This window comes from Pogoniulus pusillus, chromosome 29 (genome assembly GCF_015220805.1).
Source record: "Pogoniulus pusillus isolate bPogPus1 chromosome 29, bPogPus1.pri, whole genome shotgun sequence".
NCBI lineage: Eukaryota > Metazoa > Chordata > Aves > Piciformes > Lybiidae > Pogoniulus > Pogoniulus pusillus.
In genome coordinates this window covers 9710358-9729839 of record NC_087292.1, presented here as the reverse complement: position 1 = coordinate 9729839, position 19482 = coordinate 9710358, and the positions used below count along the sequence as shown (strand labels likewise).

Genomic DNA, 19482 nt, shown 5'->3' with positions numbered 1-19482 from the left:
GCTGGGAATCTGTGATCTGCCAGTCCAGATGGGATTAGAAATCACTGTCACGTATAAAATGTCTGGCTCTCAATGAAATTATCTTTGAGGGGTAGGTTTCTAAAGACACTTCCAACACACGTAGCGAAGGAATAGAAAAGGGGCTGTATGTAACTGTACAGCTGAGATCAAGCTCAATTACAGTTGAGAGAGCTCCATTTGCAGCACTTTCAGTGAACTCCTTCCCTCAGTGAACACCATGCTGGTTACTCGGCCTCTTCAATACAAGAGTTTATTGACTTCTGCAAAATGATTACTACTTATGCCACATTTTTCAAAAGCAGAAGGTGGCACACGATGGTGCAGATGCCACTGCACACCTGGCAGACATGCTTCTAAAATTACCAAGACCACTCACACTGAAGGGATGACTGTAGACACTGGCAGCACCACAGTGCCCCTCTACCACACATTCACCCCACAGTGATGACCACATGCACGTACACAGCAAACAAACAGCACCATCACACCCCCTAGCCTCAAGCCTCTGCTGTTGAAAAATTGATCACTTATGTCTTGTGATGCATTTTTACCTAAGTGGCAGAGAGGTGATTACATTTAACAGAAACCAAGGTTTCCAAATGAAGGTACAATTTTTGAAGCCACAATTTCTGTTACTTTCTATTACCTTTACTTATGTTTTATATGGCAAAGGGTCACAGAACAGATGCAGCTTCTAAACTGGGTGGCTTAAGTCAGCTTCTGCAGAGAAAAGCAGAAGGAAGTTAAAGGACATGAATGAATTCACTTCAGAAGCCAAATAAAGTTTTAAGTCACTGATGACTCAGGTAAAACTCCAATTTAATATAACATCTCTAAAACACAATCTCTTATAGAAAAGGCAATAATCATCAACTAGCCAAAAACACTCAGAACAGAAAGGGGAAATTCTGAGTACAAGTAGAAAAAAGACTCGTTATTTTGATAATGTTTTTGATATTATTTTTGCAGATGAATCTGAAAGCTCTTAGGACTCAGTTAAGTCGCCACAGCCAAGAAAGACAAAAGACAAAATCAGGGCAGATACTTTCTGCCTAGACACCATAGTGATGGGCACATCAGAACTGAGGTAGATTAGATAGATGAACTAGACAGACACATCTAACTGTCCTCCAGTGCATTCATTTGTTTGACAGCCTGGAAAATGTCAACATTCCTAGGATTAAATGAAAATAGAGAATTGCATTTTTGCTGTAAAGTATACACAGAACTTTGCTATGTCAGTTTCCCTTTGTTAAAATAAACCAGGGCCCAAGCAAGTCCTCCTAGAGTGACCTAAAGCACAATAAGATAAATGAAACTGTAACCAAGATGCAACTAACTGAAAGCCCTTAAGTCGCTACTCTTTTACCCCAGGATATTAGTAGAGTGGTATGACCCTCACACACCTTGATACATTATTTTTGCTTGAGCTCGACACCAAAAAAGTCAAACTGCCCATCTTGTATTGCTGTCTTGATACTGTATTTATTTTCTTTATGACTTCCAGCTACTTTACCTATATGGGCTAGCCAAACAATTTTTGTTCTGTGGTGCCTTCTCCCCTCACTTTGTTCATCAAGAAAGTAAAAGTAAGCAAATGTTTTGACTAAAGAATGCAAAGAACAACAACTGGAGTGATTCTCCCCAGAGGCTTCTTTCCATGTTGCAGACGTATTGGTGTGGCTTTTGCTTCAGCTCACAGCAAAACACATGCATACACAAAGACACACGGTTAGCACTCGTGTTCGCATTCAGCAGCTCCATTTTTTTCCCCTAGCGCGCAAGTACAGAGCTGGATTTGGCAGTAAGCAATTTGGCAATCTCAGAGATGAATCCTACTCTTGCCCACTCCAGCTTTGACAGTAGTGCTGGCTGCAGCCCGGGGAGCTGTGCGACATCCCGGTGGTGTCGGGGAGAACAGAATCCAGCTCCTTGTGACAGTTTTCCCCACACAACATCGCAATCAGCCAAACACATTTGTAATCTACTGCAGCTGGTGTTTCTATAATTGATAGAGATATAAAAGCCCTTTTTGCTAAAGTTGTACTTTTGTATTTTTTTTTTCCTTGGGGGAGTTGTGAGAAAGCAGCTACAAAAAGCAAGCTTTAAATTTCAGATAATGTAGCTCCCTTTAGAATCCCAAGCTTAAAGCAAGTAGTTACGAGTTTTAGCAATGCAAAAAAACAGAGAGCTAAAAACAAACATTTATTTTACTTGACGTAGCAAAACAGTGGATTAAAAAGTTAAATCAATGTGCCGTCTGAATGGTTCCTGCTGTAGCTGCAATTTCAAATGAAATAAGAATGTTATAAAAACTTGTGCATATTAGGCACATTTGGAAATGTCTCCTTGTAACTGTTCTTTAAGTGTTCTGTCTATGAGCACTAACAGGTCACTGCACAGGAAATGCAAAAATATGTTACATTTTAATCAGGGCATATAAAACACTGCCTAGAATGTTACATTGCCCTTGGGAATCTGTAGTAAGTAGGGGAACTTTTACAAAGTCCAGGTCACTCTCCCCATTACATCACTTTAAAGAAAATTATTGGGTTAAATTATATAGATGTCATATATTAGAACTTTCCCAGTTGCAGGACGATGGCTAAGAGATGCTTATTTCCTCAGGGAAACCCATAGTCATTCCCTTGTACGTACTTTGTATATTGAAAAGAGTGCATCTGAAGTGAACTGAAATGTTTTCAAACAATTGTAATCAAAGGGGATAAATATAAATATGAGCCTGTTTATATATCTACTCTGACAACAGATCTCTGCACTTGCCCCTAACACGCACACACAGAGACACACACACCTCCCCCCCCCCCCCCCCCCCCCCCCCCCCCCCCCCCACCCCGAAATCATTAAAACACTGCCTGGTTATACCTCTTAAGTGACAGAAACTGAAAGAAGGTATTTAAGCAGAGATGCTTGGCAATGATTTAGGTAGAATGTCCCTAAACCGAAGAAGTGGAAATCCAGTTGTTGGTGGTATCACATCCCCCTGCTCCCCCTGCAAATATTTACCTCTCCTTAACTCAGATCACAAGTTCATAAATTCCTTGACAAGCTCACAGAAACAACAGAACAGTAATGCAAGCGTGGCCTTTCTCTGAATTAACATTCACAGGGGTTCAGTTACTTAATGTGCAAATCCTGGAGGTGACACAGAACTGTACAACATCCTGAAGGCAACATGCCCTGCTCTCGTTGATCCTAGTTCAAGTGCTGTCGCTGTCTTCCAGACAGGAAGATACTTTGCTTCTGTGAGAAAAATCTCCCTTGGGGCGGCGAATGTAACAAAATAAAACCCCCTGTCCCAAGTGAAATCCAAGCCAGAGGCACAAGGGCCCAGATCCTCTGAGGGAAGTGGCAGTTGCTCACACAAGCGACACAGGGATCAGCCCACTGCAATTTGCATGTTGCAGCATGAGAAGAGATCTTAGACTAACAGGCCCTTTTTATCTCAACAGCTATCTGTGGCTGAAACTCCTGGCATGATTCTTTGTGTTTTCTCCTAGCTGCTTGCTTTCGCACAGCTACCTAACTGCCGGTAACTTCCACGCTTTGTTCTGGCTCCCCTGCTTCCCCCGGGCCTCGCACCGCCCCGGCCTGCTGACCAGACAGCTCCTCACAGCCGCCATCTCTGTTACACACACTACACATGGCTTCCACCAACCTCTCGGTGTGCTGCCTTCACTCCTCCACAGCTCTCTGCGCCAAGGTCTGGCCGCCAGCCTCCCCTCCAGCCTCCAGCAGGGAATCAGGGTTTCCTTCATTGCGGCGGTCCTGCCGGACACTGCTGGAAGGCCTGCGCAGTGCCGTGGGGACTGCCTGCGCATTGGCACCACCATTTAACTGCAGCAGGGCTCAGCTCTGGCAAGTTTTAAGCAATTTTTTTCTGCCTTTTCCTCACCAAAAGACATTTCCTGAGGCTGAGCACCCACCTGAGCGCCAGGCTAGACCCCACTGCGGCCTGGAGGCTCTGGCTCCTCACTCCCTATGCTCCCACACAGTCCCAGTGGCAAGCAGCCCAACACATGGGACCCTTGTTCTGTCTGAAGCAGATTCATTTCCCGCACAGATCCACCCCCTGCCTGCAGCAAAGCCAGAGCCCGGCTGGGCTATGAAAAAGCAGGTGAGGACAGCTAGGAACCACGAGTGTGGAGTCACACTTATATTTACCCAGGTCTTAACCCAGACAGAAACTGATGGATGCGTGCATTTCAAAGGCTAACGCTCAGTATCATGGTCTACACTGGCCTAGCAGCAGAGTCAAGCGTACATTTTTACCACCTTTTTCTATGGATTTTGGTAATTTTATGCTCTCTTCTCTTGTCCTTACCCCTGCTCATCCATGCTCGGCTTCCTAAATTTCCCTGCTTCCCATTTCAGAGTCCAGACTCTAGCTGAGCACACAAGACTGACCATTTCCTCATTCTCCTTTTACTGCTTAGACCCATTGCTGTCCTGCAGCAGGGAACACAATTGTCCTGCTTATCTCCAGCTATAACATATTTTAGGGGAGTATAATTGAAAAAGAGAAACCAAGAACAGAGCATGTGCAGTGGAGATGGCACTTTGGAGAATGCTGTGTCACCTTCTAAAAATTCTTTGGCAACGACAACTTTTAGACTTTGTAAGTCAGACAAATTTGGGTGGATTTTCTCAGAGAAAGCAGGAGATATCTCTGAAAAACACTCACGTCACTGCCAGAAAGCATGGTGGTCCCACAGCTCTGAAAGAAACCCTTTAGTTTTTTTGCCAAGTAGCATCCTACCCTAAATTATAGGAAGAATATTTTAAGAAAAGAAACACAGATTTTGATAATGGAAATTATTGCTTTGAGCATCTCAGAACCAGAAACGTAATAACCAGTAGAAATCAAATGTCTCCGCAGAAAACCCCAAACAACCTGGACTATAGGAACAGTTGCCCCCCAAATTATGGATGTTATTGATGCCATGCCCCTGGCTATGGAGTGTCCATACAACACTGCTCGGTGGCCTCTTCTCCCAGGCAACCAGCAATAGAACAAGGGGACACAGTCTCAAGTTATGCCAGGGGAGGTGTAGGCTGGATGTTAGGAGAAAGCTCTTCACAGAGAGAGTGATTTGCCACTGGAATGGGCTGCCCAGGGAGGTGGTGGAGGCACCATCCCTTGAGGTCTCCAAGAAAAGACTGGATGAGGCACTCAGTGCCATGGTCTAGTTGACTGGATAGGAGCTGGGGTATAGGTTGGACTGGATGATCTTGGAGGTCTCTTCCAACCTGTTTGATTCTATGATTCTAAGGCCTCTGCTGGCTTTCTGGTCTTTTCAAGGTCTTCTCTAGTTTGTTTTGTTTTGCTTTTCTCCTTTTCATTATCGCATAGCTGAACTTTTGGCCAGGCAGATGAAGGTGCTGAGCCCTGGGCAGCAATATTGGCTACTTGCTCTGCCCCATCCACAGCATGATGCTTCTCCAGTTAAAATAATCACCTGGTTAGAAGGATCATCAGACAAAATAAACAAAAGAAATCTGTAGTTCTGAACACAGAAAAACTTGATGGCTTGTTCAGTGTTATCTGAGATGGGCTTGGGGGTGGTTTTTTTTTTCTGATGTACAAGACAGTAACTGTTTGAGGCCACAAAACTCAGGCCAGAGTCCTTGATTCAGTTGGAGGGGCCCTTGGCCACACATTTCAGCACAGATTTAAAAATTCATAGAAACTCTCTTTTAATCATCAAGTATTCTGCTGCTCATTACTGACACATGCTTTAATGATGCACCCTTAAACTCTGGTCTAGCTTCAAAACTACCATTTCCACGAATTCAATAAAAAAATTCTAGAGCTCTGCAATGGGGCTCCATAATTTTGTTCAAGTGCCTTTTGAGTTCCAAGGTGTGTTTGAAAGGAGTTTGCTATGTCAGGTGACATTTTGCTAGCTTTTGACAAGAGAAAATATTTAATACCCTAATTTTTTCCCTGTTCTGAATATTAGTTTAATTGTCACAAATAATTAAATGCTTATGAGCAAAAGACATCTTCAGACACTTTGACAATACATATTAAGAGATGCTTTAAGGGAAATCTGCACAGATCGGGTTTTATTTGTTATGCTAAATGATGATGCATTCTGATTGCATTTGCTCCTTATTTGTGTGTGCAACAGGAGATGTACTGTGAATGATCTGTAAGGAATGAAATGACAGTATTTGACAGGCTAGGAAATGTCTGGGCAAGGATACAGCATAAGAAACCCTAAAAGGGCATTGTTTATGGAGGGGCAATGGGATAGAGACACTCCCTTCAATCTAAGGCAATGAAAGGTGCCAACAACTAAATTACAGTTAATAACAGTAAGAAATAAACATAAATTATGTATACAAGGCTCAAGCTCAAGGACTTTGGACCACTAAAAATGTATATTATTATATCAATTATCAAAGAGAGACAAATTTCCACCCCGGGAATTTGCATGCGAACTCTAATAACCTACTATTCAGAAAGAGAGGCAAGCATTAATTTCCACATGAAAAGGAGCCATGGGAGAGCTTCCCAAGTCCCCAGCTCCAGAGAAGAAAGCCCTACCTGGCGATTCAGGGCCGAATGATCTGGCCTCAGTTCGAGAGGGTAGCAGGTGGTCTCTCAGGTATGGCAGATTAGCCCTGTATTGCCTAAGATTTATTCTGAGTTCCTGTCAATATAATGGCTGAAACGACCATTCCTGAAAGGTAATATGGTGTGAAAATAAACATAAACAATCCTTAATGAATCCATAGGCTATTACTTGCAGCATATTTCTTCTATAGGCAATACATACATCTCCACTTTAGAAAAACAACACTGCCCTCGATTGAGGCTTAACACCTCCAGTTTACACAAGAGAGGGAATTGAGGAAGGTCCATGGGAACTGCTTGGTGCTAAAAGCTTTTGAAAATTCAAGTCTCTCTTCAGACGCCCATGTAAGGATTTAGATCCTTAATGTTAGAAGCTGACTTACGAAAATTAGACTCTCAAACTCTATTATCAGAGATTCCCAACCACCTCTGGCAGTCTGGGTGGAGGAAAAATGTGTATGCTCTGTTTAGCTGCAATTAAACCAGGCTTTTCATATTTCTCATTACACACTGACAGAAGTACAAAGCTAGATTCCAGGTCTGACAGTGAAATATAGAAGAGTATATCAGGAAACAGTGACTGTGACAAAGTTCTCTGGTCCTGAAGCTTATCACTGACCAAAAACACTTCTAAGGATAATTTAGGAAAGGTAAAAGACTTGAATTATTCTGCCTAAAGCTATTGTCTTGTAAAGGTCCCTTGGGTTGTTAACAGATTTAACAGAGCTCTGCTTTCTCACACTGTGAGTCCTTCCACTTTTGGGAGCTCCTGGACACTAGCAAAGTATCACCTCCTCTGCTATGGGGAGTTGCACAGAAGGGATGTAACTGCCTCTAGTGCCAGTTCCCCAGTGTCCCAGATGGGCTGCTCTGCTCATTCCAGCAGCATGCAGATGCCTTGAGCCTCCATCCCAGCTTTCTCTCCTAGAAGTGCACTGGTGATAGAACTGTGATCTAGTACCTACAGAAGGGAATTAGGAGCAGATGCTATTTGACCTTGAGCAAATCAGCTAATCTCTCTTGGCTTCAATTTGCCTTTCTGTAAAATTGGGGAAAATATTCTACTTCATTGAGGTTATTCTGAGGAACACCTATTACTGAGAAATCCTTGGAAGAAAGGTGCTAAATGTGAAGAAATATTACTCCACTTTCTAACAAAGCACACAGATATGAAGCAGGAACCATGCAGCTAATCAAAAGCACTAGAAAGCTTTTAATATTTTTAACATTTAATGCTACAGATGATCAATATAAGTACTTAGCTTCTTTCTCCCTTCACATGTTAATTTAATGCTGCTTGTACTGAGCTTATAAATGTTGTGACATGGTTGAAAAAAAACTATTTGGTGGACCAATATACCAGTTAGTGTAAGGTTATGTTTCTTCAGCACAAAACTGTACATCTTGAAAGGATCCTGCCCTCTTCTGTGAAGTCTCTGGGAGTAAATTAGTTCTTCCTACATGTACAAAGAAAATTGCAGGCCCCACGGATTGTGGTGTTGACTCCCATTGTAATCCAGACAAAATTATCTATACATGGGAAATTCACAGTAAAATCTTTCAGCAGCTAAAAAAAATTACTTCTGTCCATGTGGAGGGTGAGTGATAGAAATAGGCTTGTCTGCACTTATCAAACTGCACCAATGTGCAGATTTTCATTCCAATCTCCTCTAAGCAGAGTGTAACTAGAAAAAAAAAAGTCTTTGCTGTTGAGGTATTCCAGAGAATTTAATTATTTTCATTAAACCCAAGAACTGTGAGCTGTCCTTTTTTCAAGAAACATTCTGCACTGATTCCACATAAACAGACCGAATATCACTTCGATAAAGTTGTTTGGGGAATACGTAACAGCTTTTTTTTTTTAAGTTATGAAAGCAATATTGAATGAGATTTACTACAATTTAAGATAAGTGGGTCTTAATTTTATATGAACAGAGAGACTGAAAAAGCAGCCAGAAGGAATTCTGAGTATATTGTGCTGGAATATTAGGCCTTGTGCAAAATTGCCCCTTTTCTCTTTTACATGCATAAAAACAAGCACAACAGGCTTTTCAATTAAACGAGTCTTCTGAGAGAAAAGCAGGAAGAGCCAGAAAGCTTCTTAAAACTTTATTGCTTTTTATCTTTGCCAGGTAGGGATGTGTATTAAAAATGACCTGTTTTCAATGCACAGTCCTTCCTGCAGGTTTTTTATCCCTATCTGACTTATCGATTTTAAGGGTTCCCCAAGGTGGCAATAGAGGGGTCGATCTGGATTAGTTTTCCCCACATACTCTGTAGTTTTTCTTCTCTATAGCCATCTAGAGCTAAGCACACTTCCCATAGTCTCTTTAGCATCATGAGTAACTAATGAGCCTCAGTATCATTAGACTACAGCAGTTTACAGAAAACAGGGAGAAAAGACACAGAAAGGGCTAAGATCCAGCTATAATAGATACAAGCCAAGGAGATGAAAGAAAGAAGTCAGCATCTCATTTGCATTAATACAATAAAAATACAGCATTAATGTTGCTAGTTGTAATTTTTTCTTTTTTCTCAATAAAGTTGAACCTGATTATATCTGGAAAAAAAAAGTAGGCTGTGCATTCCTCGTAGGTCTTGCAAGTGTTTAGACTTTAAAGAACAGCCACTGCCTATTAACTTTCTAGATTTAACTGCCAATAACAGCAGTTTCCACAAAACTTCAATTGAAAGCCACTCCTCTAGAGCCGATGGTCTGATCTCTTAACTGCTTTGTTTATAGCAATACGAATTCAGAGCTACTATTCACATAGCTCCACTCCATCAGTGCATTGTTATTTTGTTTACTGGCATTATGTGTGTGTACATATATAATTACATATGCAGCCACATGCCAGTTCACCATCTGAATCAGTCAAAAGCATTATTGCCAACCTTGTTTATTCAAAGATAAGGAAGCACAACCTCAAAAATCATAAGATGAACTGAAAATTATGAGAAGTTAAAAGCAGTCACTTTGAGAGTCATAGCATTTTTCTTCCGGCACAAGGACCTTCTAGGCTGCATGTTTGCAAGTTCCTTAGTTCTCCATATCCGGGAGCTTAAAAGAAATTTTGTTTTAGAAATGTGTATTGGGCACTTGCACAATCACCAGAGTCCCAGACTGGAGATTTAAAGAAAATAAATAGTAACAGAGGACTTAGAGTGCCTACAACTAACATGGCAGGAGTTTTAACATTTTGGCAAATATAGCTGGATTAATTAAAAATTGCTCTCAACAACTGAGCTTCCCAGTTGCTGTCAATAAGAACGGTGCATGCCTCTCCAAGGCAGGTGCTTGTCACTCCATTTTTCAGGTATGTATGTGTGCACACCTGAAGAGGATCTGTTTCCAATACATTTAGGGCTGTTTGTTCTATTTAACTGTGGAATTTTACCAATACTTGGGGCCATCAGGTGCCGCGCATTATAAACTATGTATTTCTCACAACCGAATCCTGTCATTTTGAAGCTATTGTTGTGACTTTCTTTTTCCTAGGGCAAAGGCTGAAAATATTTCTTTTAGAGAAACAAAGATTCTCTTCATTTTTCTAAATGGAACACTTAATACAACACTTAGATCATAAGACCAGTTTTTCCACTTCTTTTTGCCTGAAAAACCTCTCAAGGTAACGGACAGAAAGCCAGAAACAGTTAAAGAGGGATATGTAAATCTAATGGGAAACAGTGTGCTTCCATGATACATTTCTCCTTGAAACCTTAAAAAAAAAACACAGTTCACTCTCAAGGTATTTTGATTTTTCAGAAGATATTATTATAATGCAGTAAAAATTACTCAGGGCCAAGATACAACAGCCTCAAGTGAGAGGTCATCTTAATGAGAAAGAACTGATTTTCATCCCTAAGACTACGTGGAACTTTCAGGTTTCTGATTTGCAGAACTGTCTTCATGCATTGAGAGCTGCTGCTTGTGTGTGCAACATTAACACTGCACATTCAGAAAGGATCCTTCAAAAGGTTATAATCACCTCCTGGTACCAAGAAACAGTGTTCGATAATTAACACAGAGAATGGAAATGTGTTTGAGAAGTGAAGTTAGCTGAGCAAGCAAAACATCTCAGTCATACAGACTTCAGACAGAGTAGCATGTGCCACACAAGGTACAGGCAGAACTCTCCCTTGATTTAAAACTTAATGGCAGAATCTGGTCCCTCTTCAGAGGCAAAACATTAGTAAAAAATATGTACATTTAACTCTGTAGCTAAACAGTCCCCTCTTACGTAGGCAATCTCCACACAGGCCAGCTACCCAGCGAAGCAAAGTGCTGAGTAAGAGCTGCAGAACTGGACCCACTCTCATGTAAATTATTGTAATTAAATAGGTAATGAAAAATCACTGCTCTTGCACAAATGAAATGTAAGACTTCAGCTGAGAGTGTAATGTGTTTCCAACTGACTCTGTATCAGATTCGGAGACAGATGAAAATGTCTCTCTGATTGCATGAGTACGCTTTAGAGTTAAAACTTCACAAATATTTCCAGTTTACAGAGAAGAGAGAAAAACAAAGGCTTATTTTAGTAGTAAAGTCAGTAGGATCTCCCTTTTTTAAGGCATAATATGGTACACACATGTTGCAATCTGAGAGGTATTAAATGGAATTTGAATACTATTACTTTACATTTGCTAATAATACGTCATCCAGTAGAAGAACCAGGCCTTATTCTCCCCTCCACTAGCTGACATGATATTTTTTTTACATTTGAGCTCTTAAGATCTGCACAATAGCTTAACACAATAAGTGTTTAGCCTCTGGTTCCAACTGTAATTGATAGAGTACAGTTCCATTCCCTCTGCTGCTGCTAAGTTGGGAATTGCAGCCACAGCAACTGACAGCTTCTTTTTTTTTTTTTCCCTGAGTCTGGAGTTGCTCTCTGGGAGTGATGTCCTCATTGGGATGAGAAGTAAAATGATGGGAGAAAGGCTCATTCTGGCCTTGTGCTGCAGAGGAACTCCATGGATCTCTTCTAGGGGAAACAGTTACTTCAGGTGGGTGCTACTCATGAGAGCAAAAATCAGGAAGAGAAAACTCTGCGAGGATATACCAAAATCCTGCCTTTTTGAAGAAAATGAGCTTTTCAATTAGAAAGCACAGAAGAGGGAGAACATTTATGCAAAAGAATTTCTGACAATGAAGATGTTTTTTAAAATGCTATAAGATTGTGTCATTTACTGAGGGAAAACATCTTTTATTCCACAGTCATAGGGGCTGAACTCTTGGTGAGTCTCACTCTTTCTATAGTGATAATACATTGTGCTTTGCTATGTGAGAGTAAAACTGATATAAGGAAACAGTAGTTATAACGAATGTGATTTCAGTTGTCCCATTCAGGCTTTAGTTTTGACATGGGAAAAAAATTGCATAGCAGCTTCGGGTTTAATAGCTGATTTCAGAGTTTAATGCAGATGGCAACTAAATTTGGTGCCTCTTTAGTTGCAAAAGTACCTATTTTGGAATATATTAAATTAACCAAGATTTAAAGGCTCCTCTTGTTTGTGAACACCTTGGCTTTTTTGTCATCTGTCAGCATCGTGATGTGCACAGTAACTGAAAGGTTCTGAGGCGTGAGCTATTTAGGTGGTTTTGATGTGCACTTGCTTTTCTGGAGGATGTTTAAACAAAGCAGTACTGCCTTTTCTACAGCTTCATTCAGTACATCTTGCCTGGAACCTGCCTCTATTGCCACTGTAATAACGGACACAAATAACACTCAAAAAGCCACAAAGCTCTTGGTTACTAATATATGTATATATCACTTCCTTCTATCACAGAAATACACATACCAGACCTAGCAGGCCATTTACTCTGTTCTTTGCAGCAGTAGAATTTCACTTTCTAAATATACGTTCATTTTAAACAACCTTTTATTACTAAGGTGCAAACTGCAGCTTTCCAGTACTGACTACTAACTGTTTTCTGTTTGCTGCTTTATGAGGACTCTTCCAAAACCAAACCTATATTATTCTACATCTCCAATAAACAAAACAAATGTGGCTGATATTTGCTTCTGTTGTACTTTTCCTGAGCTTTGGTTCTTAGGTAGCCTACTGCAGCTGGGAGAGAAAGAAAGGAAGAACTACAGAATTGCAGCTGGAAAGGGCATTAAGTCCAGATTCCTCTTTGCAGGCTTTAAAAAAGCAAAGTAGCAATTCATGATCACAAAATAAAATATGCACATTTAAACAAGCTGCAGGGGAAAGGAGAGTTTAATCCAGTGAAATTGTGTTTGAAAGCTATTTCATACCCCTAGGAATAAAATCTGAATAGCAATTCTGCTTTGCTCCCACCCTTTTTCCACCCTTCTGTTAATATATTACCATTTGTTATGGAATCGTTACAAGACTTCTACCCCAGAGGTGGCTGCATTTCATTGAAGGATGAAGTACTTTCTGGGCCTGAGTCTCTTACGCATAGGAGCAGACAGTACTCATTGCAACTGCACTGATGCTGCTAGTAAAGCTATTTATGATTTGCACCTGAGCAAAAGAAGAATTAGGCCCACAGCTCATAAAGCCCTTTGTGATTCATTTGGGTGAAAGCTACAGCACAAACGGGTTGTTTATCATAAACAGAAGTATGATATTAAAGCAGGCACTCATATGAAGAGCTGCCAACTCTCTGCTTCAAGAATTATCAAAATGGAAATGACTCCCTCAAAAAGAAATGACGATTCAGAAAAGATCCGGCCCTGGAAAGATCAAAATGCGTCTGACAGAGTTTTGGTGTTGCTGTGAAATAGTGTCTTCAAAAGTGTAATCTGAGATCAAAAATCCCCATTATCAAACAGAAAGAGTGCTCCATTTATCCAATTACACTACCTTGTTTCATTACAATGGTCTGTAATATATTTCTTAGGAATACAAGGCTTAAAATTAATAATAGAAAAGGACAAAATTGCCATGTATATTTCTCTAGATAGATTTTCATCTAGCAGCAGGACTTCACTTCTGATTCACTCACTGGTTCTCTCTAACCTTTACATTATTCATTAATCAAACTAGAAACCTGCTTTCAAAGTCAGTGCATGGTAGTAATTATTTACAGTTGTGCATAGTATTTAATTTTAAGCAATGACAAAAGCAGGCATGTCCAGAATCATAACTCTTATAATTATTTTTCTGTTGGAGGTGAACTACCTAAAGAAGCTAAAAGTTGCAAACTTCTCTTCAATATCTCTGCTGCCATCAAGACAAAATTCAGTGTAACTGATACCTTTGAACTTGTACAACTTAGAAAAAAAGTGAAAATTAAGTAATTATATAATGTATTAACTCCTTTAAATAAAAGGAGCAAGGAGCTTTGCTATCAGCCTTGATGAGCAATTCATTTCTTACTGCACAGTCTGTCTACTGTCACTTTGAGGTATTTTCACCATACTTAAACAGAACCTCAGTACTATCCCTGAAAATGAAAGTCAGTTTTAAGAACTATATACAACAGGCGTGTCTGTGCTTTGAAACCCCCTCTACCCCCCAGAAACACACAAAAACATCTTCAAAGCAGGAGAATATTGTAAATGCACAAACCTACTTCAAATTGGCTATGCTGGATGAAACTGGACTGTATTTGCAGTATTTTGCTCACCTGAAACAACATTGATCTGAGGACAAATATCACCAAAGAAACGCACCACTGAAGAGCAATGAACATTTTATAATGAGAATAAGGAAGGAGAGATCTGATTGTGGCCATTCAAGTTTCTCTGTCATCATTAAGATTCTCAAAAATGCTGTATCCTTCTGGATAAAAACATCTTACTGTGTGCTCAGTAGGGAAATCCCGGGAAACAACAGCATGAGCTTTGCTCGCAAAGATTTACTTACTCTCTAGCCTATCTTTCTGAAAAAGAACAGGGTGCCCCTTCTACAAAATTGCATTAGACACATTCAAAGTGAAAATTCTACTTGGAAAACAAAATAAAATGAAGCTTCATGTTCCTGACAGAGAGAAAAAGGGAGCAATTCTAACACTGTCACTATGATGATCAGCATCCATGAAAAAACAGCTATTTATCCTGCGAGTTGAAAACGTTAATGCCTTATTCAGATACAGCCTCTTTGTGAATACAACAATAATAGCAACTCATCAGAGAGTTCTTCCAAATACATACCTACCTACCTACTTATATATGTGTGTGCGTGTGTGTGTTCATTTCCAGCTTAACTGTTACTTGTGCTTAAAGGGGATCTTTGCGAGGAATCACAGTAGCAGCCTGCATAGGTACATCTATTGGTCACATCCCAAAACACTCTGTCTGCATACCACTGTCCTACACCTCTATGAATACAGAAAAATATGTAAGTTTATAAAAGTTATGTGTGTCCCAGTTCCTCTGAAATAACATTTACCTCTGAACAAATCTCAAGTGCTACTTTGGAAAGTTTATTCCAGTATGCTACTAAACTTGCTAGTACATTCTATCCCATATATAATATGCTACACCTTGAAAATATTCGGGGTGTGTGTGTGTGTGTGTGTGTGTGTGTGGAGAAATCAGTAAACATTTTTTTAAAGTAAAAACATAAAATAATAGTTTTCTTTGAAAACTAATCTGATGAAGGATACAAAGAGAAAAAAAAACCAACAACAAAAAGGAAAGAAACCTGCCTACATTAAAAGCCAAATAAGATAATAATTGTGCATGTCTGGCTAAGAGAATCTAGAGGGCAAGCCTTACGTCATTGGCACTTGGGTTACCATGGAGAGTGATTTATTGATATATATCAAGAATGAATAGATCAAAGGCAGCAAGATGACAGGTGATCAATCAAATGTCAAATCAAAGCTGGCAATCAACTGGAAAGCTGATTTTTCAGTGGGTGGGTCTGGCAGAAGAAAAATGAACTTCCATATTGCGCTTCCCAGAAACAAAACCTCACCACACTATTAAAAAAAAATAAAAAGCAATTAAGCAGCCTGAAAGAAAACTCTTTGAAAAGATTTACTATACAGTCCCACTCATCTCTTTCTTTTTCTTGGCCCCCAAAAGAAAAAGAACACCCTACAGACGACAAAGCAAAACACTTCCAAAGTTGCAAACTATTTTCTTCTTTAGAAACAAAAAATAAAAGAAAAAAAATTGCAAAACCACTTGGCATGTGCAAATCTATAAACTCGGGTACAAAACAAAAGAAGGATTTGATTTGAAAATGTGGATTGTCTTCTAACAGTCAGAACGTTTCATTTTATTTCCTGTTGCAATTTTCACCACTGATGATCAAAGGCTGAACTTCCCCACCGGGTTCATCAGCAGAGACAGTCCCTGCACTATTTCAGGCATACACAAGGCGCACACACACACACACACACCCGCCAGCAATGCCACCAGAAACACGGCCAAATAAAAGATAAACCACACCGACCCACTTCGCGGAACACACGTTTTAAAAACAAAACCCACCAGGAGGGGGGGGGAAATCAGAAAGAAGAGAGGAAAAATGAAAAAGACTAAAGCGGGAAGCGAAAGGGAGACTGCTTTCGGTTCGGTACGCGAAAGGGGCCGGGGGAGAAGGGGAGCCGAGTGGAAGAAAGTTGGGGGGAAAAGTTTAGCCAGGGCAGGATATTAACATGGAGCGAGAGGCAGCGGGGACCGAGCGCGGTAGGAGCGCCGGGAGGGTGGAAGAGGACAGCCCCTGTCAGAGTAAAGATCTTGGCAATAAGGAATGAAACTAGCTCCACAGAGTTACGGAGGGAAAGGGAGGGGGAGGGGGGATAAATAAATAAAGATCCAGCCCGGAAAAGCAAGGGTGACCCTAAATAATAATAAAGATGGGGGGTAGGATTGGAAGGAGCGGAGAGACAGAGGCTGTGTAAGTGGATGGCTTCTCCTTACCTGCAGCCCGTTTGGGTGCTTGCTGTTTCCTCCTTGGCATCGCTCTACTTTCTCCAATCTCACTTCTGTCCCCAGATCCGAGAGCCCTGAGACGCTCCTGAGTCGTGTTTCTCTGCCTCTGCCTCTCAGCTGCTTTCCCCAACACCCCCCTCAAGCCTCCCCTGCCCCCCTCCTTTCCACTTCACTGATAGGAACCTGTTTGGATTTTATTTTATTTTAAAGATCTAGGTTTCTTTCTCTCTCTCTCTCTCTCTTTTTTTTTTTTTTTTTTTGTCTTTTTCTTTTTTCTTTTTCTTTTTTTTTTTTTTTTAACTGTTGCAACACTTGCTTTGCTTTGATTCAAACATCCAAGCTCAGGAGCAAATGAAAGGCGCCCACAGTGCCACAGAATGGCAATAAATAAATAACAAAATAGATACGTATATATTAAAAAGGCAGCTCTGGAAAGACTGTGGGGCTGGCTGCTTCCTCCCTTTCCTCTCCTCTCCTCCTCCTCCTCCTCGCAGAGCTGTATGGCGGAGCGGTGCCCGGGTGTGCGTGGTGTGTGTGTGCGTGCGTGTGTGTGCGCGGAGCGCTGCAGGTTCCGTGCTGTCAGATGCCAGGCGGTGAGTGATATGGGAGAGGACAGGGAGGCTTTGGATGGAAGGAAATCTGCGATTCACACGCACACACACACACTCGCACAGGCACACGCACACACACACATACACACACACACACAGGCAGGGCGAGGCGATGCCAGCAAACATCGATCCACTGAGCAAACTGAACATTAACAAACTCCTCCTCCGCGACCTGATGACAGGATGAAATTTACTCCGCGCAGACGGGCGGCAGAGCAGTTTATTAAAGAGACAGGGCGCGCCGGCCGCGGGCTCAGCGACACCTGGGCCGCCCCGCACCGCCCGCCCCGACGCGACACCGCCACCCGCGACACCGCCCCCACCCCTCGCGACACTGCCGCCCGCGACACCGGCCCCCGCACCGCCGCCACCGCCCCCAGGCGCGACCACCCCCATGCAGTTTGTCTCCCGAGGGAGGGCGCTGCGGGGGAGCGGCGGGAAGCGTGTGGAACCCCGGCGGGGGTGCCCACGAGGGAGGGAAGGCTTCGCCCTTCGTCCTCTGCCCCTTGAGAAGAGCCGAGCTCTCTGGAATAACGGGGATCAGAGGCAATTCCCCCGGCGTGCGTGAGGGCTGCGGGGGGCCGCGGCTGTCGCTCCCGCCGGTTTGCAGCACCACCGGCTGGCGGCTGACTTGCGAGGACTGCGTCCTCAGGTGTGAATGTCTGCGGGCGCCTTCCTCTCCTGCGAGCTTACCTTTAACCCAAACGACTGGCTCAGTGTTAGGAGCAGCAGGGGGAATTGGCGTGGTTGAATGTGAATGCAAAGTTTGCTGAAGTTCAGGTGAAACCTAAGGCTTCGCTTCAGGTTCGTCTGTAGTAGGAAAGTGCTGCACCGCGGACGAGCCCGGGAGAGCAGGGTTTATGGCACGCTAAAACATCCTCTGCTCTCCAGACTCCCCCTGGCATTCACGTACAGGGGGAATCACAATCAGGTATGTTCATCAGATGCTTCTGCACTCTCATGGCAACCCAAATCTGTGTCCCATCTGACCACGCAATGCTTCTCACGCTTTAACAGATCCCAACAACCTGGCAGGCCAAGGAGGGACAGGTGACTGTGGAGCCCTGAACGGTTTTGTTCCCCAGGACCCATGAAGATAACTTCCCCTGCCCCATTTATTCATTTCAGCTGTGGGAAAACACAGCTGCTGTTAACACCTTGAAGGTTTAAAAGTGATTTGGGGCTGAAAGGCTGGATTAATTCTCGTATGTTCAAATATAATTTGTGTAAGATCTCTTAAAAGTGGATTTTGCAGTAGTCTATAGCCTAATCCCAGAGTTTGCTGTGGAACTTTTTCCCCCTTGTGTTTTGGCATTTCTGTCTTTCTAAGGAAACTGATGGTTTAATAGGAATAATTTACATCCCTATAAAATCAATCTGCAAGATCAGGCTCTATAACAAAGCACCAGCAAGAGCCGCTGTGTTATAGCCAGTGTCACCGGCGATCTGCAAACTGCAGTCCTGCAGATCGGGCAGGGAATGAGTTTCTCTGGGAAGACCCCTAAGTGACCTTTGTATTTAGCAGCCTAGTACAAGATTGTGTTTATGAAAGTGTCCACCTAAATGATTTAGCTTAAATTATTTGATAGCCTTCCCTGTATGAGCTGTAGCAATTTTTATAAGCAATTTAAAAGTATTTATTGGTGCAAGCAAATGCTTAGTTTGAAAGATAAAATAGGATAACGCTACTATAAAATACACATTTTTCCACTTCTGCCTAGCATAACTCACTCAGAAGTGAACAGCTCTGCTTGAATCAGCTGGAATTGCATAGACCTCTTATACCTGTGTGCAGCACATGTGAAATCCTGTTGCTGCACATGAAGGGATTTCTAGTTGGTCTCCAGTTCAGGCAGGTGTGAGCACGGGACCAAGAGTGGCTAGCATCCACAGCAGTAGGATAATTATCCTGGCACTGTGATGAGAAGGGACAGACTATCTAATGTGTAAGTGGAGCACTGGACCTGGATCAGGTGGTTCAGGGGCAGGCTGGCAAACTAGGATTTTATTTGTGCATTTCATCCCACCTTGATTTGTGATTTTGAATCCTCTGCTTCTGCACATCGGTTCCTAATACTACTACTTGGTTTTGTTTCTCATCTCCTCAGCTGCACAGAAGGATGCTGCACCTGATTAGGATAGTTTATTTGTGGGGAAGAATTGTGTATTAAATACTGTTCTAACAGAGTGATGTTTTGTTAACAATTCTCTTGAACCGTGAGACCCAGCATAATGTCTTGGGACATTAGTGGGCACTGGGGGGGGTGTGTGGGTGTGCAAATGACAGAGTCTGCTCAGATTTTAACCTCTCCAAATGGAATCTGCTACTTTTGTGCAAGTTGAAAAGAGAGAAGCCCTGGATGTAAGCAAAGCAGTGATTCAG

At 42.0% G+C, this 19482-nt stretch overlaps 1 protein-coding gene across 3 annotated transcripts in view; it reads right to left on the bottom strand.

The window, feature by feature from the left end:
• Window positions 1–18205, bottom strand: part of TSHZ2 (teashirt zinc finger homeobox 2) — a 231887-nt gene extending 213682 nt beyond the window's left edge. For all 3 annotated transcript variants that reach the window (XM_064168021.1, XM_064168022.1, XM_064168020.1), the window contains exon 1: window positions 16477–18205. In XM_064168021.1, the coding sequence (XP_064024091.1) occupies window positions 16477–16516 (40 nt within the window). In that variant the 5' untranslated portion in view covers window positions 16517–18205. The remainder of the gene's footprint in view (window positions 1–16476) is intronic.
• Window positions 18206–19482: the final 1277 nt, after the last annotated feature.